This window comes from Lepidochelys olivacea, assembly GCF_965140295.1.
Source record: "Lepidochelys olivacea isolate rLepOli2 genome assembly, chromosome: 12".
Lineage (NCBI taxonomy): Eukaryota > Metazoa > Chordata > Testudines > Cheloniidae > Lepidochelys > Lepidochelys olivacea.
In genome coordinates, this window is record NC_140422.1 from 7,659,497 (window position 1) to 7,686,533 (window position 27,037).

Genomic DNA, 27,037 nt, shown 5'->3' on the forward strand with positions numbered 1-27,037 from the left:
AAGACAAAGAACATATACATATTTTCAACTTATAAATTACCTTCATTTTTCAAAGAAGCCCAAAAAGGTGAAGATTTCCAAGCTGTGTGGTTATTAAATGCTCAAATCAGAGAAAAGTGCATTGCCATTAAAAGCTTCCTCTGTCACTTCCTGATTGTACTCTACAGTAGTTTACTGACCTCTCCAAAAATAACAGCTACCCCATCTCTCTCCGTATGGCAGCCCATTTACTTAAAGCATGTTTTTCTATAAAGCAATGGTTAAAAAACGAATAAAAAAATACAAATCGGTGAAAATAAAAAGATGTCAAAAACAAATATAAACCAAAGAAATTTATTTTCATTGACAAAAATACAGGATACAAAATGATATTGGGCCCATCTGCTTAAAGAGCTAATGACAGGAAGGGGATGCTACAGTTCTAACTGAAAGCATCTGTGCTAATTCATAAGGACCTCCATCTGCACCAGTCTTGCATTCGTGTCTCCTGACGTTCTGTAGGGGATCATTCCAGCAAACGTTATCAGTGCACGAGCTTGGGATCGGAGTTGCTAAGAAATAAAAAAATTAAGTACTGGTTACTTTAAATTAGGTCCATCGAAATACCATTCAACTCTGAACAGTGGTTCATTTAAAGACTCATTTATTAAACACTCCCAAATCAAACAGGCACAGATAATCTTTCTTTCACACTGTTACTCTTCTGACAATGCTTCTCCACGTTTAGCAAGGAAATCCAATTATTTTCATTTGTGACTGTCAAAAGTATGTTCAGTCACCCATTCATTTAAAAATCCCATTGATGTAAAGTTTCCCCAGAAAAGGCTTTTTCAGCAACAGAGTATTACCCTGCTGCAAGAACAATCTCACTGATTTCCATCACTGTATCAAAATTCTTCTCTACTTTAAAAGAGGACTACGAAATGCAAAAAAAAAAAAAATCACATCAATGCAATGTGACAATTGACACTTTAAAGCACAAATGAGAGGAAATACAAACTTATTGATCCTGGAAGTCAGCCACACTACACATACATTTAGGTCTTCATTCTCTATTACACTAAGGCCCTTACCCACACTGGCAGAGTGGGTTATACTCCTTGTAAAGTGCCTTTGCTCTGCCACAGCAGTGAACATAACTGAGAATCAGGCCTATAAAGGTATTAAATTAAAGTTAACACCCTCTACTGTAACAGAAAATACGACACGTGCACAAAGGTGGCCAAGCTGCAGCTGCAGCATCCAAAACTATTTTTCTTAAATTTCCTGAATTAAAAAAATTAAATGCGTAAAAACCAACTCCGGGATCTTGAAAATGTTTCAGGTTACATGGTTAGGTTAGCCATAGTCTGTGCATAATAAATCTGAGGCTGAAAACTGAGGCTTTTTGTTAGCCTGCAGTAAGGTTTTCCTCCTAAACATGAAGTATACTTAAATTGTTATACTGAAAAGTCTGTGTTTAGAGACATAATGAGACAAGATCATTCTTCAGTCTGCTGGATGAATTGGGAAGTTGAAGCAACTATGATTGTTGTGGGCATATCAATGGTTAATCAAGGGCAGGATGAATCAGGGTACAGGGATTTACAAACTGCAGAGTTATTGAACCCTATTGTATAATTGGAGTCAGTAACAACAGCACCCCGGCACCCTGTCTGGGCAAGACCCTCCCTTTTCAGTACAATATTACACCGGTTATTTGGCCAATGGAAACAGAACCTGGCTGGATGTAATTTAATAAGGGCATCCACATTTGGCTAATGCATAAATCCAGTGTCTCAAATGTAAGGAAAATTGGATTAATAATATTATAGGAAAATACTAAACAATTTTCATTTAATACGGAGATCAAACGTCATTTTATTCCACTTGTGATATATAAATAACATGTGTATAAACCCCTGGGAAGGGAGGATCAGAGGGACTTCAGCTCTGTTTTCTAAAGGTATGGCACTACACAAAACTAGACGGCCTCAGCTGCAATACATCAGCACATTTTGATCCGGGGCTGCAATCCTGTTGGTCATCCCTCCCAAGGTAAGCAAGGTTGGGCTGAGTAAGGATTTGGATGAGAGGCCTCCAAGAACACCAACGTGCTGCAAGCAGTGCTGCTGGTGATTCAACAGGGGGCACTCTTCCCGCCGAGTCAGGGTTGAACCACTGCAGCAGCAATTCATTGCTGGAGGTGACCTCTCAAGGGAGATGCAAAGCCAAGGTTCTGACGATCTGCAGTCGCTCAGATCCCATTGCAATTTATGAGACAGTAGGTTATTTAATATATTTCAGAGAGTTTAAGGCCAGAAGGGACCATCAGATCATCTAGCCTGACCTCCTGTATATTAGAGGCAATTAAATTTCACCCAGTTAGTCGTGTGTCGAGCCCAGTAACCTGGGTTTCACTGAGGGTATGTCTACACTGAAACGTAAGCCCGTGCTTGAGCCCAGGCTCAAGCCTAATTCCCCTTGTGTCTACACTGCAATTGTGCCTACCCAGGGCTCGGACCCAGGGTCCAAAGACTCTGCAGGGCTGGAGGGTCCAAGTTCGAGTTAAGCCAGGACCCAGGGTCTGAGCCCGACTGCTTTGCAGCATAGATGCAGCCCCACTTGACTCAGGTACCAGGAGTGAGCCGGAAATATCCCACAATTCCATGGGACAACTTCCTTAGCCCGCTCTGTCCCAACAATCTGCAATCCATTCTGCTGAAAATGGAAGCCATGATAAAAGCTGCGCTGGGCATCACAAAATGCGGAAGAGATGGCCAGCCCTCTGTGGAGATAGAGGCGGTTAGGGACTATTTAGAAAAGCTGGACGTGCACAAGTCCATGGGGCCGGACGAGTTGCATCCGAGAGTGCTGAAGGAATTGGCGGCTGTGATTGCAGAGCCACTGGCCATTATCTTTGAAAACTCGTGGCGAACCGGGGAAGTCCCGGATGACTGGAAAAAGGCTAATGTAGTGCCAATCTTTAAAAAAGGGAAGAAGGAAGATCCTGGGAACTACAGGCCAGTCAGCCTCACCTCGGTCCCTGGAAAAATCATGGAGCAGGTCCTCAAAGAATCAATCCTGAAGCACTTGCATGAGAGGAAAGTGATCAGGAACAGCCAGCATGGATTCACCAAGGGAAGGTCATGCCTGACTAATCTAATCGCCTTTTATGATGAGATTACTGGTTCTGTGGATGAAGGGAAAGCAGTGGATGTATTGTTTCTTGACTTTAGCAAAGCTTTTGACACGGTCTCCCATAGTATTCTTGTCAGCAAGTTAAGGAAGTATGGGCTGGATGAATGCACTATAAGGTGGGTAGAAAGCTGGCTAAATTGTCGGGCTCAACGGGTAGTGATCAATGGCTCCATGTCTAGTTGGCAGCCGGTATCAAGTGGAGTGCCCCAAGGGTCGGTCCTGGGGCCGGTTTTATTCAATATCTTCATAAATGATCTGGAGGATGGTGTGGATTGCACTCTCAGCAAATTTGCGGATGATACTAAACTGGGAGGAGTGGTAGATACGCTGGAGGGGAGGGATAGGATACAGAAGGACCTAGACCAATTGGAAGATTGGGCCAAAAGGAATCTGATGAGGTTCAATAAGGATAAGTGCAGGGTCCTGCACTTAGGACGGAAGAACCCAATGCACAGCTACAGACTAAGGACCGAATGGCTAGGCAGCAGTTCTGCAGAAAAGGACCTAGGGGTGACAGTGGACGAGAAGCTGGATATGAGTCAGCAGTGTGCCCTTGTTGCCAAGAAGGCCAACGGCATTTTGGGATGTATAAGTAGGGGCATAGCGAGCAGATCGAGGGACGTGATCGTTCCCCTCTATTCGACATTGGTGAGGCCTCATCTGGAGTACTGTGTCCAGTTTTGGGCCCCACACTTCAAGAAGGATGTGGATAAATTGGAGAGAGTCCAGAGAAGGGCAACAAAAATGATTAGGGGACTGGAACACATGAGTTATGAGGAGAGGCTGAGGGAGCTGGGATTGTTTAGCCTGCAGAAGAGAAGAATGAGGGGGGATTTGATAGCTGCTTTCAACTACCTGAAAGGGGGTTCCAAAGAGGATGGCTCTAGACTGTTCTCAATGGTAGCAGATGACAGAACGAGGAGTAATGGTCTCAAGTTGCAGTGGGGGAGGTTTAGATTGGATATTAGGAAAAACTTTTTCACTAAGAGGGTGGTGAAACACTGGAATGTGTTACCTAGGGAGGTGGTAGAATCTCCTTCCTTAGAGGTTTTTAAGGTCAGGCTTGACAAAGCCCTGGCTGGGATGATTTAACTGGGAATTGGTCCTGCTTCGAGCGGGGGGTTGGACTAGATGACCTTCTGGGGTCCCTTCCAACCCTGATATTCTATGATTCTATGATAAGCTCAGGTCAGCGTTAACCCATTCTGTTCTGATCACCGATTTGCAAGCACACTATCAGAGGGCTTCCTGGGTTTGCAATGGAGAAAGAACCCATCAAGCCTTTTGCAAAGTGAGCTGCTTCCTGGTAAAGTGCAGGGCGGGCAGTAACTTTTCCCCACAGTGCAGCACGGTCCTAGGGCTAGACCAACGATACTTTGGAGGGCAGGGGGGAGCACTAGAGACTGTGGGACAGAGTTACTTCGACTCGGGTTTGTGCACTGCATTGTGGACACCAGAGCCCTAGGTTCGAGCACAAGTTAGAAAACTCTTAACACAGGGTTAAAATACAGTGTAGATGCTCAAGCCCAGGGTTCCCTCACGTGGGTCAGCTGACTCGAGTCCCACTAACCTTGGGTTTACATTGCAGTGTAGACATACCCTAAGGCATTTCAGTCCTCAGGCAGAGGACAGAAGGGAGAAAGTTGCTACCAATGCCTGAGGCCTCTGCAATGGCAGGAAAATTATTAAGTGAGATAGGGGATATTAATCTCTGTAACCTAGCCAAATCCCAAATCAGATGAAAACTTTCTGTACACAGACTCTGAATCACCCCTGTATTTTCTCCCACTGTCAACATTTTTCTTTTACGCTCTCCCTAAGCTGTTGGGCACAGTTGCTGGGCAGCCACATTTTGCCCCACAGGTGGGCTGCATATTAGCAGTGGGCGAAGTGATCACTGAGTAGAATGGAATCGGTTACGTTTGTAAAAGTGCGGGATGATTCTTTGAGATGAAAGCGCTGTATAGAAAGGCAGGAGATTATTCCTATGATGAATACTAACACTGAGGAGCAGGGAATAAATGCTGAGCAAACCTCTTTAAAGTCAGTGCATTTGCTGTTCCCCTTATCTTTTCATTGGCGATGATATGGAAGTCAACATATTTTTAAAAAGCCATTCTGAACCCCAGCAGTAACTCATCAGTAAGGGGTGGTGGTTTTCAGAGAAGGTTAAAAGAAGCTGAGAGATGTAGGTGTTCCATTGGTTGTAATTCCTCAAGGAACATTCAGGAAGAAATCAACAAAACAAAACAACGCAACTTTCACTTGTGCCTTGAAAAAAAAACAACTGCAAATAAAAAACGCACTGTGGCTTTTTCACTTCCTCTGCCAGGAGAATGCCCTTCAGCTGTCCCAAAGAGTTAATAGCAAATCACTGGGTGAGTGTATTACATGGCAGTGACGTGTTAATTAGGGTTTAGCTGCCGCTGCCATTAAAAACATGCTTTCCCAGATCGTAATGTGGCTTGCTGTTTCGGACTGAAACTTGGCAAACAGACCAGGTCTGGCTGGATAGGATTTTGTTTCTTAATCCACGATGCCAATTAATTTCATCATTAAATAAATTCCTAAAAATTGCTCTACTTAAAAACCTGGCTATTTAAAAAATATTTTAAAAGGTAGCTTGGCTTTCAACTGGCATTAGGAAAGCTAGAGATGATGCTTATTATTTTAATGGAAGCAGGAAGATTGAAAAAGCGCACGCGCACATCCCCATTGCTGTGTGCTCTATATGGACCTATACAACTCCCCCTGATTTCACTGGAATATGGCTCAAGATGGTCACCCCAGTGGCCCTATTTGGCAACAGTGGGCACATTTAAGTGGCGATTAAGAGAATTAGGTTCTTCTAACTCAGGGTCCCATTCTCCTCTGAGTAGGAATAACCTAAATGGGGACAGGAAACTGCAAGAAGTGCTATTTGTGACATTTCCTATTAGTTCTCCCGAAGAGAGGAGGGGTCCCCTACCACTGAAGAAGCTAAAGGGCTCCAGGAGGCAGTTGCAGGTCTCTAGAGATCTGATGAAGGTAACGGATCTCTCTGTGAATAACCTTTGACTCTACACTGCTGCCCAGCCTCTCCTCATCTTGTCAAGTCCCCTGGACAATGCTGACAAGAGCCAGGCTGCCAGGAGCTTTCCCTAGAATCTCTCCCCGGGAGGGGCAGGTTTGTATTTTCCAAATCTGCAGAGGGGAAGTGCTCTACAGGAACTTGTGTTGGCTTCCCCTGCTGATTTGGGTGGGCGAGATTTTGCTGGAGCAAGGCCCCTTCCTTCTCTCATCCACTCCCCCCACCAAAAAATAAGCACCCCAACAACAGTGAAACTGGAATGCCACAGAGCCATCCCACCCCGGTGGGGTTTCTGCATGGTACGGCGAAAGGGAAGCACGCTAGAGAGCCATTAAATACCTCCCCTTCCATGCCCCAGGGGTCAGATCTGTGGGTCTGAGCTCTTCTTTGCAGAAGGAAGGAGAGGATGGTGGCCATAGTTTTGTGGTTTTTTTACATCCCCCAGCAAATGTAACTAATTCCACAGGAGGGAGATGTCTTCATTCTTGTGGAGCTATGATCAACACCACTGTCCTCTTCTCCCACAAGTGACTCCACTGAACAGGGCACAGCAGCCATACCGCCCACTGCAACGTCTAACAGTAAGCTCCTGTTGCACAGAAGTGGGATGGTACTGAAACCGAAATCCAGTTGTGCCTCTGATCACCACCAAATAGCTACGATGCCATAACTAGGCTAGAAAGCCAGGTAACAAGCTTTCATGCCTGAAATATAAAAGTTAAAAGGATTTTTAAACAAGGAAAATAATCAGCAGCTGTCCACAACTGCAATAGCATAGGAATGCACAGGCTGCTCACTGAACACCTTCACAGCAAAGAAGCTGACATTATAATGGCTCCGGAAAACATAAGTTTCGTATTATGCAAAGTCCTGCTAGCTAGCAGCTAATCCTGTCAATGATCAGTTTTATAATCCCTGAAGAACCATGCACCTTGCAATGGGACTTGCTGGAGTTATACCTCAGTGGAGATGGCAGAAAACAGAACCTACACAATACGGCACAACACTGTGAAACATGAACAAAACACACAGTAGAAGGAAAGGGCTTAACTTAAAAGCAAGGGACTTTGGAGCTAAGGCTGCCTCTCCTCCACCCTTACGCCAGTTCTGGGATAATATTACAGGTATTATTATATTACAGGTATTATCTTGCATTATTCTGAGATTGCTTCTCATAAGAGTAAGTTCAAAGTGACGTGACAGCCCAACTGCTAAAAGTCCTTCTTTGCTTCTGCCACTCTAGGCTACAATTGTTATTGCAAGATTGGGTTTTGTGTTTAAAATAACCTATACAAGTATAGACTGTACATCAAAGCAAAAAGGTACTTTATCACCTTGATTTTTAAAAAATGTAAACTTTACTCTCTTTTAAATGTATCTATTGTGGAAAAGGTTCTCTCTAACACTGAAATGTGCAAGTCAAGCTATAGTATTTGCCTCGTATGTGATAAACACAGGAAATAAAGCTGACTACGACCTGAGTTGTTATTAACTCTAAAGGGGGAATTGATTTTTTCCCCCCAACCAGTTAAATTAAAGGCCAAGTTCCTGTACTCCTCACTCAGGCCTATCCATGGGAGGTTTACCTGCGTAAAGACTTGAGGTTTGGTCCCAGTTGTAACCAGTAATACTGAAAACTCTCTAGTTCAGTTTAAAGTCTGTCCCTGCAGTGACACATACTGGAGGTTTATTTCGCTGCCCTTGAGGAATTTCTACATGTTCCTTCCATGTTTCCTTGGTGTGGAAGTTTTGGGATCGTGGGGTCCCTTAAATCCCTCCCCCTCACCCCACCCCACTCAGGTTAAAATGGAAACAAGATCTAGAAATCTGTTTTGCAACATCAGGGACAAAGCACTAACCTAAATGACAGGAGGAGAGGGAGTCAGGTTCTTAATAGTGAACGGTGTAACAGTCAAATCCACTGCATCAATCATTGGATTCAGTGCATTAGTTATGGGGCAATAGCTAATAAAGATCCCATCAATGGGCAAATTTATCACACTTTTCTTGATAAGAGAGGGTACAGGATGTAACTACATTTTAAAAATTAGGGTAGTGCGATTTACAATGACATTCTTTCCCAACATTAAAGGGTTGAGCCCCCATAAATCTTTGTCTTTACCCTTTTTTTTAAGCCTGCATCCTCACTACAAAGTGGGCAGGCTCAAGCCTCAGTCAATGCAATGCTTGGGTTCTAACCCACGTCCCTAGCCAGGTCAGGTAGCCGAGGCTTAAAGTGCCTCCAAACCCGGTCAGAGATTTGTGTGTGTGGATCACAGGCTAAAGCCCAGCTAAGAGCCTGGGTTAACTGGAATGTAGACATACCCTAAGCAAGCTGTCTTGTAAGTGAAGAACAAGTCAGTCTAAGATAGTGACCATCTGAGGTTCATTGTTACATACATTTGAGACCCAAAATCTTGAAACAAAAGAAGAAAGCATTCAGAAAACATCACTGACCGACGATAAGGACTATAACCTTACCGAATCTCTATCCTCCATTACACGCTGGGGTCTTGCAGGAGTGGCAGGGCTTGTGCCTTTCATCCTCTTGTATTGCGTGAACAAAATATTCATGGTCGCAAGAAGGACCTCAGATAAATTGTGTCTGATCTATGCAAAGAAAAAAAGAACACAAGGGAAAGAAGAGCAGGTCAATATGGAGTCATTGCTGTTAGTACAAGAGGTCAGAAAGCCTAGCACTATCTGTTGTTTATACAGAAGGATGTGTTGAGAAATGCCACCTCATAATTAACTTGATTTGAAGATGACTGGGTCATAACGAATAGAGGATTGTGACTTCAGGTGGGGAATGAGCAGCAGAAGAATATGAACTCTGAAGAAACAAAATACGCTGATTTATGGCAAATATCCAAAGAAATAAAACCGGAGGGAAGAAAAAAGTTGATGACATCAGCTGAACTGCTGCTAAACAGGACAGATTTCCAAGGTTTCCATGAAGACACTACAGACTTGATCTACTGATCTAGGACATGAAGAGTGAAACTGAAAAGAGTACCTTTTCCATTCTTAGTACTGTATGATTCATTGCTCCAAACAGAGTCAAGAGATGACAGCAATGCTGTCACATCAGCATGGGCACAGTCCCTGAGCATTAGGCTGTCACTCATTCGGTCAGTTTCCTACTCCTGTGTTCATTTCCAAGCTGACAATACCAAGCAAGACATTTTCTTAAAAATGTTGTTATGAGATCAACTGAACTGGGGGACTTGAAAGGCCAACAAAGACAACCACTATTCAGTATTCGAAACCGGGTATTACACTGAAGAGATTGCTTTCAAATGGCTCCAGACACTCTTCTCTTTTAAATTCTGATCTAACCCTTATGTCAAAAGGCTGTGGTTCTTCATTAGAAACTGGTAGGCAGAGAGGATGCTTTACAGATGGGCCATGCTATGGAATGTTAGAAAATTCCCCCTACTGCTACCATCACTTATGCTGCAACAGTGAGGGGTTTTTTTTCCCTAAAATTCTGTGGCATTAGCTATGGGCATGGTGGTCATTTGGATACTAGTTTTTGTGCTAAGATGATAGAAAGCACAGTAAAGGCTGCTCAGGATGCTTCATCCTACCACTAACCATCATGATAGAATAAATGGTAGGAAAATCCTTCTTTTACCACCTCAGCTAGTACTTTGAAGATGGGTGAATTTACAAGCAAAAAGAGTCAAGACCCACAATATTAAACTCTTCAGCTGGATTTGCATCTGTTAGAATCTAAAGCAGTTTGATTACAGGGAAGTGACTTTAGGGCAACAGTCTACCACATGTATGAGTCAGGAAGGAATCAATAAATTCTAAGGCTTGAAGGGAAATGTCATTCATTCATTCACAAGCCTTTCATCTGCAGCAGCACAGGAGCTAGCAAACAGAGCTGTAAACAGGGGAGTTTGAGTGGGAGTTCTGTTGGAGGAGAAGGTATTTGTGTTTGTTTGGCTTTGTATTGGTAGTATTTGTATGTGTAGAGGCTTGTAGGGGCTTTGTGCTGGGAGAGAAGCTGAGCCCTGATTAGGGGGCGGGGCTTCACTGACTAGGGGTCCTATAAAGGTAGCAGCCAGTCAGGCAGCAGCACAGACAGCTGCAGCAGCACAGGAGCTAGCAAACAGAGCTGTAAACAAGGGAGTTTGAGTGGGAGTTTGAAAGCGGAGTTTGTCTTGTGGTGCTTGTGTGGGGTTTGGTTTTGCTGTGGGTGGTGGTGTTTTGGTGTGGTTTGTGTTTCCCAGATTAACAGGATTTAGGTGGGAAGGCTATGACAGATTCAGAGGTGGCAGTGGGAGTGACCCATGTAGCAGATGACACAATGAAGATGACTGGATGTGGAAGCTGTGGTATGTACATGATCCTGGAGGGGGCACCTGGTAAGAGTTTTGTCTGCATGAAATGCCGTCTGATAGAGCTGATGGAGGAAAAGATCAGAGGTTTGGAGATGCAGGTGGAAAGTCTGGTAGAGTTTAGGAAGGGGTTTGAGCAGATTATGGAGCAAAGACATGAGGTATCTGAAGGGAAAAGCTCAGACTTGCAGATGGAAGCAGGACTAGGGAATTCTGAGGGGAGACTGGGTGAGGAAAGTGGTCAGTGGAAGCATGTGACTAAAAGAACTAGGCAGAGGAAAAGACGGGCTAGTGAAGGAGAAATAGAGCTTCAGAATAGGTTTGCAGAGTTGGAAAATGAAGAAGGGGCTCAGCAGGTAGTCACTGAAGGTGACAGGGCAAGGAAGAAGAGAAGAGCGGTTAGTCCTATAGGAAAAGGGGAAGAGTTAATGGAGATTACACCAAATATGAGCCCCAGGAGGATACAGGATGGGTTAAAAAGGATTACAAGGGAGAATGGGAATGGAAAAAACTTGCAGCCAGAGGGAACAGGGGATAGACTGGAGAATAGCACCGTCACTAGGAAAAGGCAGGTCTATGTGATTGGGGACTCTTTATTGAGAAGAATAGATAGGCCTGTAACCAGAGCTGATCCAGAAAATAGGAGGGTGTGCTGTCTTCCAGGTGCTAAGATACGGGATGTAGACCTGAGGTTAAAAAGGATTCTAAAGGGAGCGGGAAAGAATCCCCTAATTATCCTTCATGTGGGAACAAATGATACGGCTAGATTCTCACTGGAAAGTATTAAGGGAGACTATGTTAGGCTGGGGAGGACGCTTAAGGAAATTGAGGCTCAGGTGATCTTTAGTGGGATTCTGCCTGTTCCTAGAGAAGGGCAACAAAGGTGTGACAAGATTATGACTATCAATAGATGGCTTAGGCAGTGGTGCTATAAGGAGGGCTTTGGGATGTATGGCCATTGGGAGGCATTCATGGATAGAGGACAGTTCTCTCGGGATGGACTTCATCTGAGTAGGGAAGGAAATAGACTTCTAGGATGGAGGCTGGCACAACTGATTAAGAGAGCTTTAAACTAGGAATTTGGGGGAGATGGTTGGGAGATGTCCAGGTAATCTCCACGCCAGAATTTAGCATAGAGTGGAAAGAAAATGAAGTAAGAGTGGATACAGCTGTAGGTAGGAGGAAGGGCAGTGTAGATACAAGTCTAATAGGTTATACTGGTAGTAAAATAACCGTGCCTAATAGGGTACAGAATGTGAGTGAGGCCAAACAGCAAAAATTAAGATGTTTGTACACTAATGCAAGGAGCCTGGGTAACAAAATGGAGGAACTGGAGTTACTGGTGCAGGAAGTGAAACCAGATATTATAGGTATAACAGAGACCTGGTGGAATGGTAGTCATGACTGGGCTACAGGTATTGAGGGGTATGTGCTGTTTAGGAAAGACCGAAAAAAAGGTAAAGGTGGTGGAGTAGCACTGTATATCAATGATGAGATAGAATGTAAAGAAATAAGAAGCGATGAAATGGATATGACTGAGTCTGTCTGGGCAATAATTAAATTGGGGAAGAAAACTATTAGAGCCTCCCCTGGGATAGTGCTTGGGGTGTGCTATAGACCGCCGGGATCTAATTTGGATATGGATAGAGCCCTTTTTAATGTTTTTAATAAAGTAAATACTAATGGAAACTGTGTGATCATGGGAGACTTTAACTTCCCAGATATAGACTGGAGGATGAGTGCTAGTAATAATAATAGGGCTCAGATTTTCCTAGATGCGATAGCTGATGGATTCCTTCAACAAGTAGTTGCTGAACCGACTAGAGGGGATGCCATTTTAGATTTGGTCTTGGCGAGTAATGAGGATCTCATAGAGGAAATGGTTGTAGGGGATAATCTTGGCTCAAGTGATCATGAGCTAATTCAGTTCAAACTGAATGGAAGGATTAACAAAAATAAATCTGCAACTAGGGTTTTTGATTTCAAAAGGGCTGACTTTCAAAAATTAAGGAAATTAGTTAGGGAAGTGGATTGGACTGAAGAATTTATGGGTTTAAAGGTAGAGGAGGCCTGGGATTATTTTAAATTAAAGCTGCAGAAGCTATCGGAAGCCTGCATCCCAAGAAAGGGGAAAAAATTCATAGGCAGGAGTTGTAGACCAAGCTGGATGAGCAAGCATCTTAGAGAGGTAATTAAGAAAAAGCAGAAAGCATATAGGGAGTGGAAGAAGGGAGGGATCAGTAAGGAAAGCTACCTTATTGAGGTCAGAATATGTAGGGATAAAGTGAGACAGGCTAAAAGTCAAGTAGAGTTGGACCTTGCAAAGGGAATTAAAACCAATAGTAAAAGGTTCTATAGTCATATAAATAGGAAGAAAACAAAGAAAGAAGAAGTGGGACCGCTAAAAACTGAGGATGGAGTGGAGGTCAAGGATAATCTAGGCATGGCCCAATATCTAAACAAATACTTTGCCTCAGTCTTTAATAAGACTAAAGAGGATCTTAGGGATAATGGTAGCATGATAAATGGGAATGAGGATATGGAGGTAGACATCACCATATCTGAGGTAGAAGCGAAACTCAAACAGCTTAATGGGGCTAAATCGGGGGGCCCAGATAATCTTCATCCAAGAATATTAAAAGAATTGGCACAAGAAATTGCAAGCCCATTAGCAAGAATTTTTAATGAATCTGTAAATTCAGGGGTTGTACCATATGATTGGAGAATTGCTAACATAGTTCCTATTTTTAAGAAAGGGAAAAAAAGTGATCCAAGTAATTATAGGCCTGTTAGTTTGACATCTGTAGTATGCAAGGTCTTGGAAAAAATTTTGAAGGAGAAGGTAGTTAAGGACATTGAAGTCAATGGTAAATGGGACAAAATACAACATGGTTTTACAAAAGGTAGATCGTGCCAAACCAACCTGATTTCCTTCTTTGAGAGAGTAACAGATTTTTTAGATAAAGGAAACGCAGTGGATCTAATTTATTTAGATTTTAGTAAGGCGTTTGATACTGTGCCACATGGGGAATTATTAGTTAAATTGGATAAGATGGGCATCAATAGGAAAATTGAAAGGTGGATAGGGAATTGGTTAAAGGGGAGACTACAACGGGTTCTACTGAAAGGTGAACTGTCAAGTTGGAGGGAGGTTACCAGTGGAGTTCCTCAAGGATCAGTTTTGGGACCAATCTTATTTAATCTTTTTATTACTGACCTGGGCACAAAAAGTGGGAGTGTGCTAATAAAGTTTGCAGATGATACAAAGCTGGGAGGTATTGCTAATTTAGAGAAGGACAGGGATACCCTACAGGAGGATCTGGATGACCTTGTAAACTGGAGTAATAGGAATAGGATGAAATTTAATAGTGAGAAGTGTAAGGTCATGCATTTAGGGATTAATAACAAGAATTTTAGTTATAAGCTAGGGACGCATCAACTAGAAGTAACGGAGGAGGAAAAGGACCTTGGAGTATTGGTTGATCATAGGTTGACTATGAGCTGCCAATGTGATATGGCTGTGAAAAAAGCTAATGTCGTCTTGGGATGCATCAGGAGAGGTATTTCCAGTAGGGATAAGGAGGTTTTAGTACCGTTATATAAGGCACTGGTGAGACCTCACCTGGAATACTGTGTGCAGTTCTGGTCTCCCATGTTTAAGAAGGATGAATTCAAACTGGAACAGGTACAGAGAAGGGCTACTAGGATGATCCGAGGAATGGAAAATTTGTCTTATGAAAGGAGACTCAGGGAGCTTGGCTTGTTTAGCCTAACTAAAAGAAGGTTGAGGGGAGATATGATTGCTCTCTATAAATATATCAGAGGGATAAATACCAGAGAGGGAGAGGAATTATTTAAACTCAATACCAATGTGGACACAAGAACAAATGGATATAAACTGGCCACTAGGAAATTTAGATTAGAAATTAGACGAAGGTTTCTAACCATCAGAGGAGTGAAGTTTTGGAATAGCCTTCCGAGGGAAGTAGTGGGGGCAGAAGATCTATCTTGCTTTAAGATTAAACTCGATAAGTTTATGGAGGAGATGGTATGATGGGATAACATGGTTTTGGTAATTAAATATTCATGGTAAATAGGCCCAATGGCCTGTGATGGGTTTTTAGATGGGGTAAGATCCAAGTTACCCGGGAAAGAATTTTCTGTAGTATCTGGCTGATGAATCTTGCCCATATGCTCAGGGTTTAGCTGATCGCCATATTTGGGGTCGGGAAGGAATTTTCCTCCAGGGCAGATTGGAAGGCCCTGGAGGTTTTTCGCCTTCCTCTGTAGCATGGGGCACGGGTCACTTGCTGGAGGATTCTCTGCTCCTTGAGGTCTTCAAACTACAATTTGGGGACTTCAATAGCACAGATATAGGTGTGAGGTCTTTTTTAGGTGTGGTGGGTGAAATTCTGTGGCCTGCGTTGTGCGGGAGGTCGGACTAGATGATCATAATGGTCCCTTCTGACCTAAATATCTATGAATCTATGAATCTACAAATTCACGTAGCAGCCAAAAACGATTATGCTATTAAAAATTCTCTTTAATATATTTTAAGATTACATCTAACATTTGATAGAATGTTCAAAAGTAAGTGCTAGGGAGGCTTTGCCCCAGCATGTCAATTTCAATGGACAATCTCCCAGGGTAATTGCTGCAGCCTGCAAACCAGTAATAATTTCCTTTAGTTTGGAAGGAAAGAAACCCACATTCCCTCACACGCTGAGTGGCTGTTGAAAGCATCGAGGGCCCAATTCAATACAAACGTTGAAACTTTTCAAATAAATTTTCTAGAACTCATAAAACACGGTGTGGAAGATTCCAAACAGATCCTGTTCCACAAAATGGATACGAAGTTCTGAGATTTCTAGTGCCTGATCTTAATGCTGCACAAAGGAGCCCAAGTGGTGTAATGGAAAACTTTGCGATCAAATACTAGAATATGGAATTAATCTGGGCCTGATCAATAATATTTCCAGTTACAAACTATAAAACGGCAAAACTAAAGGGCTCTTCCACATAAATAGCATAAGTAGCAAAAGGTTGAGGGCACAAGGTGTTGCTTACTTCATCGCTGAAATTTCTGAAGGCAGCCACCCTCTCTTCCACACAGTCTTGGCTCAGGGGCACGAGCTTTAGATGTTCAATAATCTGCAAAAAGGAGAGCAGGAATAAGAGTAGATTTTAAACATAATTTCTCTCTACCATATGCTAAGTAACATTCAAAATTACAAACCTGTTTGCAAAGAACCCCATTACGTAACTGAATTGTACCTGATAATGCTATTTGACAGCATTTTACCGCTTACCCATTCATTGACGTAGCATGAACATTTTGGTCGGGGGCTACAAACTGTCTCAAGAAAAAAATCTTCCTGATCAGATTACAGGAAAGAAATACACTTTTTAAACTCCTGTATCATCACTGCACCTTTTAACTCATTCAGTGTAAGATCCCATGACACCTTTTTATTGTTTTAAGTCGTGTTACATGAAATGCTTTGAGTTTGCAAGGGCATCGGTAAGTCTTATACTTCAAATGGAACTTACATCAAAGGCCCTGTCAAGGTGGCCGGCATGATATTCATCAAAAAATGTGATCAAGTCTAACAGAAGGTAGAATGTGGAGTCAATGGATTTCTTTGTACTTATCCCTTGAGCTTTATATCTGAAAGAAAAAAAAAAGTGTTTATAATTTTACTGTGCAAAACAGCATCCACTTATAGACATGAGTCCCTAACTTGCAATTCCTTGGAAGATCAGGCTTGAAGCAGAAAGACAGAGGCATCTAACAACAAAAAGGCAGCTTTCATTTCTCTTAACCGTAACAGAGTTTCTGGCGGCTTTCTCTTTGGCTCACTTTAATTATTCCTCCCACTCCTAATTCTTACTCACAAATAAAATGTTTATTTACATTTACATTGCTAATGTTTCCATATGCAAGTGACAACTGGTTATGGAAACTGGAATCCTATTTATCTGATGGGCAGGTGTTGTCTAAGCATCTCTAAAATACTGCTTATACAGCATAGTTACCTGTGAAACTTGCTGCCTTGGGATATTCAGGCAAATACCTTAGTAGGACTTAAAAAAGGGTTAGACACTTAGGAATATTATTTCTAGCTATACTACTTAGAACAGAAATACAAAAGCAACCAATCCTCATTCTTTATAGTCTGAACAGATTGCCAACAGGGTCTGGCTCTCTTCCCCACTCCAGTAGTACAGTGCAGTTGGTCAAGTGCATTATACAGACTTTTAACCATCTGTCCTCTGATGCATCTTGTATTAGCCACTGCTGGGGACAGAATACCAAACTAGATGGACATTTGGTCTACTGTGTAGATGGCATGTCCTCTGTTTCTGCGAAATGGTGCAAGAAGGTGATCACTGGCTCAAGTGCTGCTTGTGTCACTAAAACATTGTCCACAATACGTAAGCTGAAGAAAAGCCCTATACAATAATTAAATGGGAAAAAGAAACCCATGGCCTAGTCAAGTGTCCTGAACATTAGGAAGCACAAGGTGGAGAGAAAAAGCAGAAGTGGCTGACCTAGCCATTGATGGTGTGGCTGTAAAGCAGTACTATAGAACAGTCATGTTTAGAAGTCCCCCTCATGGAGACTGAAACAAGCTATTAAAGTGCTACTGTAGATTCTGTTATATCATAAATTCTAACCATCGGCTTCATTCTTCTTGATGGCTACTGAATATCATATTAAGTCAATATAGTACTAATTTTCACTCTTGTTTTAACCCTCACTATCAGGAGATAGGATAGATTGAAACAGTGACCTGAAAATATCACTTTTCAGTAAAGAAAGTCAAAGATAGGCTAAAACTCAACACACCATTTTAAAGGACAGAAATACTTGGAGATTTGCTTAGTTTATTTTATTTATTTTTTGCACAGCAGAAGGTACTATGGGTAAGAATTAAGAAGTTTTCTAAAAGCACCGGGATTTTCCTTTATTGAAACTCAGGAATTCCCATACTTCATCAGAAGCATGATGTATAGTATCCTGTCTCTGACAACAGCCCCATCAGATGTTTCAAAGGAAGATGTAAAAATGGGACTATTTGCAACAACATGCCAATGAGAGCAGTTTACTCCTAACCCCAGAAAGTTGGTGGCGCAGGAAGGCTGAAGATCCTTATAAATGTTTATCCCAGTTAGCGTACTGTAACCGCAAATGACAATCTTCCTTTTTGGATTCCTATAATGCGCTTTATCTCAACAACATTTTGTGGCAGGACTGGTTCACTTCATCTTCTGTAAAACAGCCTTATCCATTTTGAGTTTAAATCTGTTGCCTTTTTAATTCAATGCTATCTTCTTAAAACAGCAATGAAACAAACCTGGTTCTTGGAAAACCAAGTTTTCAGGATGCTAACCTCCAACACTTCCATCTGGTCTCCAATTCTCTCAAAACAGCCCCAGTTATTAAAGCTTATTCTTAATTCAAACTTTAAGTTAGTGGGTTGCACTACTACTAACAATCACTACTCACTAATTTGCCTAAGGAAATTTCATTAAAAATTCTCTTTCTAAAATGTACAACTAATTATACTTATTGCTGTCTAGATTCTCTCTCTCTCCCCACCACCCTCCTTCTTTCCAGTGATATTGCAAGTCTCCTTTTCTAATTTGACCAAGGAGAATATATCTTGCTTCTGTCACATTCATCTGACCAGGAACACGAGATTACATTTTCTATTTGTGTAATATACAGTAATTAAAAGCAGGGCAGGGCAAGTTCTGCCCCCTTCTCCATTGAAATCATCAATAAGGATACTGCTCAAGCCAGCATGAGCAAGGTTAAGAAAATCCCCAGTGTATTGACTGTCAGAGGTGTAGAAACCTGAACTGGAATGGTCAGGTACACTCTAGTCACTTTGCAGTCTCAGACATCCAACTCCCAGTCTTACCTCGCTGCAATGGAATGTGCCATATTCTTCAGCCTCTCTTTGTTAGACTGGGGAGTGCTGATCTGTGGAACCACAGGACTGAGTAATTTATTAATCAGTTCTAATACCTTATCTGGATTCTGTTAAATAAAAAGACGTGAAAGAAAAAGCAATGTTACAGAACCTGGCTCTCGCACCTTGTGAAGAAAATGTAAAAAGTCCTGATTCTGTGGGTGCTGAGTGTCTCCCCACTGAGAGCAGAGATTGGGCACTCCATTATTACCGGTTAGATAGCCATCTGTTATACCAGAAAATTGGAAAAGCACGTGGCATTCCATTCCCTATCAAACAGCTGGCCACCGCACCATTCTCTTTGACTTCAGATAGATTTCAACAGCAAAGTAAGTGTACCTACTGCAATAAAGGCCCTATTGTTTTAGCCTTGTTTCCAAATGCTATTTCAATTAAATATGAAGAACACACACTGGGTAAATTGCTTTGCTGGCTAGAACAATCTTGCTCATGGAAACAATTATTCGAAAAGTGGATTGTACATCGATCAGGAACCTAGACTGCTTAAGGACCATATAGCTAAATCCCAGTATGGGTTGGATGCTAAGATCCAAGTCCTCTTTGCTTTACTTTCGAGTCACCTCAGTAAAGCCAATGGAAGAGCTATAGAATGAGATGAGCAAGATTTGGGCTTAATATTGTCAAGACAGTTCACGTTCTGAGATTAAAATAACCTTCAAATCAATGTTGATGTGTTTTAAAATAAGATGAAATAGGTAGATATGGATGGCAGCTATGAGAACACATTTACCTTTGCAAGGTCGTAAAGTTTTGCAGCTTCTTCAAATAATCCTTTATTTTCTGCCGCTGAAGCAACTTTGTTAATAATAGGTTTTGTGTCAGTAGTAAACTTGTCTATCACTCCTGGCTGATGAGACAAGACAAAAGGGGAGGAAGAGGGGGAAAAAGCATTTGAAATCAGACAGTTTTTAAATTCCTGGAATATTCTGTCAAGGCAATGAATAGTATACATGTCAGATTGTGGTCAGAATGGACTGTACATTTCTATGGGAACAAATAAGAAGGCCACATTAAAAATAGAAAGAGCTCTTGTAAGAGAAGAGTTCTCCAACTGGGGAGTGAGCACTGAGATATCAGCTGTTTCTAATTTATTCAAAATGACCCACATAATAGGTCAAATTCTAAATTATTTTAATTTGCTGAAGACATCACCAGGGAGAACAGTGAAACACAAAAGACTTGGGCATATAACACTTCAGAGGCTTCGGAAAGGTTGTATATATGTTTGACAGGTTGCAAAAATGTTACGCTGACAAACGAAAGGCAAGAGTTATTAGCACAAAGAAAAAGTACAAAATAAAAGGGAGAGAAAAAAAATGTCCAGAGGTTTCTGAGAAGGACATAGGAGAAGTATAAAAATGGGATCACAAATTCCTGGAAAGATTCACTACTTTAAAAATGGTTCTGAATTCTGGTCTCACCGTCTTCATAAACAAACAAACAAAAACAAACAAACAGTTACATTTGAAAGGAATCAAGTAAAAGCAAGAAAACAGGAATAATTATTAAAGATAACCTGAAACCTCTCTCTCTAAATATACCACACACAGAAATATAAAAAGGAAAAACACAGGGAAAGATCATAGAATCATAGAATATCAGGGTTGGAAGGGACCCCAGAAGGTCATCTAGTCCAACCCCCTGCTCAAAGCAGGACCAATTCCCAGTTAAATCATCCCAGCCAGGGCTTTGTCAAGCCTGACCTTAAAAACCTCTAAGGAAGGAGATTCTACCACCTCCCTAGGTAACGCATTCCAGTGTTTCACCACCCTCTTAGTGAAAAAGTTTTTCCTAATATCCAATCTAAACCTCCCCCACTGCAACTTGAGACCATTACTCCTCGTTCTGTCATCTGCTACCATTGAGAACAGTCTAGAGCCATCCTCTTTGGAACCCCCTTTCAGGTAGTTGAAAGCAGCTATCAAAATCATTGCATAAAAGAAAATAGGGCAACCTAAGAAAATAAAAGATCATTACATAAAAGAAAATAGGGCAACCTATGCTTGATGCTTTTAGCCTAAAAAGGGATAAAAGCCGACAGGGGAGAAATGTCCAAAGAAAAATTCTGTCAGAAATCAAAAGTACTTTTTGACACTTGTAAGTGTAAAACATCAGGCAAGATTATTGAGATCTGAACATGTTAGGGAATTAGGTTTATGCTCCAAACTAAGGAGCACAAAGAAAAATGGGGCTTCATTGAACAGAAACTTTTTATTCATTTTCCAGAACTGTATACAGTTTAAAAAACGAAGCTCAAGTTTTCTCCTACCCTAGGTGTGTGCACACATTTTAGTTGTTTGGGGTTTTTTTGCAGCAGCAGCAAGATTCATCACTCAGTTAAGACGACTGATTCTTTGATCAGATATTCATCTTCATTTGTATGGAGAGACAGGATCACTTACTTGTGCTATGCCTTTGGTATGTTAGCCCTCATTTCTTTAATCATAAGGATTTGTAAGGGGTTGCAACACATTTCTCCTTTAAAGCGAATGAGTATATATATATTCCACATTAACAACAGAAGAAAAAAATTTTTCACAGGCTATTTATGGGTTCAGCTACTGGTTTATTATATAAGCCTTCTTTAACCCAAAACCTAAATCCAACGCCAAAATCTTGGGCTGTTGATTACAGAACAGATGAAATCCTGGCCTCACTGAAGTCAGTTGAGAATTTTGCCACCGAATCCAATAGAGCCAGGATTTCACACTATGCCTTTTGTCTCTTTAGATATATACTTTAATTATATTCTCTTTTCATTCTAGACCCCTTGTAATTTGCCTTCCTCCTTGCCAACCATCACCCCTTCACAATTACGCAGCTCACAATGACTTTGTGCTTGCAGCAATAGTCTGCATGTAACCATGGTATTACCTTAGCTGTGAAAAAATGCAGGAAAGCCAGAAATTGACTCGAGAATAACTGGAAAATCATCTTGTGTGCATGCACACACATCCATCCACGCCCAGAGAATGAGATACATATATCATGTCATATATAGACACAAAATGCTCTCAACTCACCTTCCTACTGCCATCATTCTCCAGCTTCCCCAGAATCATATCAAACTACAGGTACACAAAAAAATAAGAAAGAAAGGAAATTAACTGCACACCTACTGCAACACACTTGGTAGCAGCCTAAAGTTGCAGTCCTGAGTAAACCACAAACAGCACTCAGTGAAGCCAAGATTTTTATTTAAAATAAATACACAAAAATGCAAACTCCTCTGGTGCTGTATTAAACTAACACCAGACATATGGTCATACGGCCTTTCTGAGAAATAGATCAGTTCTCTCTTGATCCATGCAATGGGAGAGAAACAGACCAGGAGAGAAATTAAATGTCTCAGGCCAATTTGGCTTAAGTAGTGCACAAGGCCTTGAATTGGCCTTCTATAAAGGGGTGAATTGCACTTTAAGTGAAGAAAACGGTTACCCAAACATACCTCTCTACTTTCGATTACTAGCTCACTAACACAACGCAAGAACATGTTCTCTCCTTGGCTATCCTTCTCGTTCCTGCAAAATACAAACAAAACAAAAGAAACAAAATGTGTGTTTCACAGACAGTCTATGGTTATTGCTAACATAATATAACTGTGCCACTGAATTTTAGACCCAGGCTCCTACCTGAGAAAGTAAAAATACTGCAGAGCTTCCCTTGGGTCCGTTGACTCAAATTTACGGGTGTAGAGCATCAAAAGGCGAACGAAATTAAGGCGCCTCATGCCGGGAGGGTCGCCAGCTTCATGACTTACTGTGACATTGGAAATAACATGGACCAAAACAAGATTTCTTAGCATCAGACATTTTGGCACCATCCTACATTAACCAAAAGATCAAAGCAGTGTTTCATCCAAGACACTCACTCACTCTGTGAATATCTAAACAGACCCACATGGTTAACCCTTAGGGAACGCTGGCATGTTTCACTGTTGGTTCAAATGATGGGTTAGGATGGATATGTCCACCTGCAGTCTCTCCAGGGTTAAAGGCCAGGGCTGAATGGTAGTGGGAAGCATGCAGGACTTACACAGCTGTGCGCTCTGCCCAGAAGATTTCAGGAGCAGCTTTAACTCAAAGAGGACCAAAGCAATGTGAACAGCATGACAACGCAAGCGCTCCATCCGGAAGAGAAAAGCAATTGCAGCTTCAAACTGTGCTGTCAAGAACAATACTTGGAAGTAGAGAAGAGGCTGCTGATTCACTGCAAAATGCGATTCGCCTGAGGAAAGAAACATACCCGTGTAAGTGAAGATGATTTTGCAACTGCGATCTGTGACAGTAGGTGCTTTCTGTCACCGTACATCACCATCGCTTACTCACTCCACGTGGAAATAAACACACAAGACAAAACAGAATATCTAATCACACATCTCTGGCTTATCTATAATTGCCCTATTGCATGTACATCATGAAAGGTTGCAGCAGCAGAAGGGAACACAGTTACTCATCATGAAAGGAGTCCCTCTTCTCCCTCCTGACAAAGATGCCTCAATTCAGACAGATTCTCCACTGTCCTGAACCTTGTGTCCACATTTACCCCTGTGCAAAGCAAGTGCAAAACACCACCAAATCAGAATTCTCCACCCACTCGCAGCACTGGTACCTGTTTACAATCTCTCTGCACTCACTGTACGAGCGTATAAACGATAAAACTACAGGGCAGTGGAGAATCAAGCCCGGTATTTTTTCAGCAGTCAGATTGACCAGATGATTTTTGAATACAGGCATCCGGGGGAGGAACTGGACACTCTCACCTCACCGCTCGCCCACTCCCCAAACCTTCCGAAGTGGAAATGACCACGATTTATACGGCCAAGCTCCTGCCATATTCACTCGTTTGAGTCTTCAGTGAGTGACTTGGTAGGGTCATCTACAGGCAGTAACTCAGGGGTTCAAGTGTTCAGACAAATGTTGGAAAGAAAGACATTCCTGCGACCGAGACTCCATTTTCTTCCCTTGATTCCAACAACTGGCAGCTCTACTAGAAGAGTTTAGCAGACCCGGGAAGAGAGAAAACGATCTGCAATTTGGAACGGACACAACACATGGGACTCCTGCTCTGGACAGCGTATGGGTGTTACTTACCTGGACTGATGACAAGGCATATGACCCATTCAGCAGTTCTTATGAAATCTGCCAGTCCTCTCAGGGACTCGCTGTATTTGAGGGCTCTCAGAGACTCAGAAGTAAGCAACTGGGGAGCTGAAGGGTCTAAGTGGATTTTAGAGTTTACATAAGAAGTAGAAAGTACTTTCAGCAGAGAGGTTGAACCCCAGCCAAAGAGTCAGTCCCACAAAAGCTCCCTTACCATAGTCTTCAAGTAGTTGTTTCTGGAACTGCGATAACGTTAACCTGTCCTGGGGGGAGCTGGTACCATCATCCTCAAAACACACCTGGTTCAGCTAAATACAAAAAAGGGGAAACACGGACCTTTAAGTAACTGTCTCCTGCATAACGGAGGCAACTGAAAAGTGCTCTTCCAGGAGCTGGCCAATAGACTAGCAGCCACTTGCAGTCAGACACTGGACCTACATTAAATCAACTGCTGGAGCACGAAGAGACGAGAAAGAATAACAGAATTCTATTTTGACACACCTAACGATTTCTTCACAGTTGTGCATGCAATCAAATGAAATCCATGGGGCACAAGCCACCAATAATAATGACAACATTTTGCATTTACAAGGCAAACTCGCTATTCTAATTCCTTGACTTCCATGTAGGAGGAGAAAATACCCTAACGACCAATATTTACCCATATTCCCTCCGTGGAACCCCCAACACTGCAGAGAGTTATTCACATTTTCTTCTTCTCTCAACTCCCAGGCCAACATTTCAGCCAAGATCCAACCAGGAAGGATGAACTGTAAAGGACTCTCTTTGCAACAAGTTAGTTATGCTCCTTAATCAGCTGAAGGGAATTGCTGTTGAGTGAGGAGAGCCACTCTCTTTCTGCAGAGGATAAGTAAGCAGCCTTCACACTAATGTCAGCTCTGGTGGCATGGGAAATGACAGACTGGAGTTGGGACAGGTTTCTGTCACCATTTTGCCACCACAACTGCCGTAAACCATGTCATTTTAATGCAGCAGAAAGACTTAAGATTGGAATGTACTGGGAGGCAGAATAACTGTGTGTAATGCTGGAGGAAGAGCCATCCTTCCTCACCTTCCAATAGCTATAAGTACACGAGGTCAGATCCTCATCTAATGAGCCTCAGTGAAGATTGCTGAAGTCAATGGACCAATGCTGAGAGGATGTGGCCTATTGAATCCTAGTATTGAAATCACACTTACCTTTAGCCAAAGATAATCTTCTGTTTTGTCAGCAACTTCACTCTGGTTATCAGCGATGTCACACCGGCCTATGATACAATAAACAGCTCTTTTGTAAGGGTCTGTATTGTTCCTCAGGGCTCGTCTGTAATGGAGGCGAAGCTTGTTTTCAGTGGTAGGGGACAATCTAAAAAATAATACCAAATGATTATACAAGAAGTCTTGGAACACCTACAAATTCCAACCTTCTCCCTGTTAGAACACTTTGAAACAGATAAACACGTGCAGGGTACAGGTTCACAGGGACAAATGAAACGCAAGTAAATATCTGTTTGGGAAACACACATTGCAAGAAGAAAAGGAGGACTTGTGGCATCCAATGAAGTGAGCTGTAGCTCACGAAAGCTTATGCTCAAATAAATTGGTTAGTCTCTAAGGTGCCACAAGTCCTGCTTTTCTTTTTGCGAATACAGACTAACACGGCTGCTACTCTGAAACCACACACTGCAAGGCAATCCTTGTGCTTACCACTTATGATTGCAAATAAATAAGCATTAGAGCTGCAGATTTGTCCTGGTGAAAAATCACGGAGTGGTCACGGTAAATTTAGTAAAAGTTTAGTGACTGCTCTGTGAGTTTTGATAAAAAAAAATGCCCTGACAAACAAAATTCAATTATACCTCTTCAAAATCCTCGCAATCCAGCGTCACCCTCTTCTGCCACTGCTGCCTCCTTGCCACACCGCGGGGACACTGACCAACCGTAGCAGCACCCTCCATGCGGACTCTGCAACCCTAATCCTGGCTTAGTAATGGCCCAAGGAGGGGAGGGGGACACTGGAGAGTTAGCCCTCCCTCACAGTCACCTTTGGGCTGTGCCTGGCTTCCCGTTCCGGGTGCTGTGACCTGGCGCACAGGGTTGCAGCGCCGCTCAGGTTTGCCCCGACCACCCTTCCGTCATGATGGAGGGGCGGCCAGGTCAAATTTGAGGGAGTGCACCAGGCCGCAATGCCACTCACTCAGATTTCGCCCAGGTGCCTTCCACCGCTCCCAGCAGTCATGACAGAGGGGTGGCAGAGCCAAACCTGAGTGGTGCTGTGACCCCATACAGCAGCTTGCAACACCCAGAGTGGGGAGACAACAGGACACAGAAGCCGACTCTGCGGCGTGAGGGCGGGGCCAGTGGGATGACCCACACAGAGCATTCCCATGCAGAAGTTACGGCAACAGAGAAGTCATAGTATCTGACTTTCACCACCATGGCAAGGGTTGTGAGTTCAATCCTTGAGGGGGCCATTTAGGGATCTGAAGCAAAAATTGGGGATTGGTCCTGCTTTGAGCAGGGGGCTGGACTAGATGACCTCCTGAGGTCCCTTCCAACCCTGATATTCTATGAACAGAAACCTGCAGCCCTAGTAATACTAATGTCACTTACATAACATGTAAAAAGCATTTTTCTCCCCTTTAAATTAGCTAACACACACATATACATACACACACACACATTAAATGAATGGAAAGACTTTTGAAAAAACACCAAAATGGAAAATTAGAAGGAGCAGTTTTAAGAATGTGTTTATATTGCGTTACATGGGTATCAACTATTTGGGCCTGAGGCTACATCACCTCTCTCACTTAAGTAATCATCAGTCACACAGGTCAATGGGAATACTTGGATGAGTAAACATTACTCAAGCAAGTAAGAATTTGTTGTATCGAGCCCTTTATGGGGGCACTGTTTCATCTTTATCATTAAATATTACCACAATGCGTTCTAGGATGTGTTTTCCTTGGAGAAAAACCTAACAGAGTCAAAGCAATGAAAATGAAATGCGCTCTCGTTTGTCAAGTCTGTAGCCAGAGCACATTTTTATAGCTGTAATAAAGTCAGAAAAAATCAAACATAACATATAATATTAAAATGTTTGTAATAGAAACAATGATAGAGTCGTCACCAAGGTTTCTGGAACAGTAATGCTATAACGTGCACTGTTTCAGATTTTATGAGACTCAGGTTCGTCTATGAATCAATCTACATTAGGCAAGAAACAAATAGAAAACTTGACTAATGGCAGTTGTAGCATTTTTCATATTTATTCTTTTAGACCTTGATCCTGCAAGAACGTATGCACTTGAGTAATTTTACACACACAACTAG

At 42.2% G+C, this 27,037-nt stretch overlaps 1 protein-coding gene across 4 annotated transcripts in view; it reads right to left on the reverse strand.

Moving 5' to 3' along the window:
- Window positions 1–319: 319 nt before the first annotated feature.
- NUP93 (nucleoporin 93) overlaps window positions 320–27,037 on the reverse strand; it is a 132,348-nt gene continuing 105,630 nt past the window's right edge. For all 4 annotated transcript variants that reach the window (XM_084644580.1, XM_084644583.1, XM_084644581.1 and 1 more), the window contains 12 exons: window positions 24,902–25,067; window positions 23,916–24,009; window positions 22,635–22,826; window positions 22,232–22,358; window positions 22,048–22,120; window positions 21,623–21,667; window positions 19,330–19,446; window positions 18,528–18,646; window positions 16,150–16,267; window positions 15,667–15,750; window positions 8,732–8,860; window positions 320–551 (listed from right to left, as the gene is read on the reverse strand). In XM_084644580.1, the coding sequence (XP_084500706.1) occupies window positions 441–551; window positions 8,732–8,860; window positions 15,667–15,750; window positions 16,150–16,267; window positions 18,528–18,646; window positions 19,330–19,446; window positions 21,623–21,667; window positions 22,048–22,120; window positions 22,232–22,358; window positions 22,635–22,826; window positions 23,916–24,009; window positions 24,902–25,067 (1,375 nt within the window). In that variant the 3' untranslated portion in view covers window positions 320–440. The remainder of the gene's footprint in view (window positions 552–8,731; window positions 8,861–15,666; window positions 15,751–16,149; window positions 16,268–18,527; window positions 18,647–19,329; window positions 19,447–21,622; window positions 21,668–22,047; window positions 22,121–22,231; window positions 22,359–22,634; window positions 22,827–23,915; window positions 24,010–24,901; window positions 25,068–27,037) is intronic.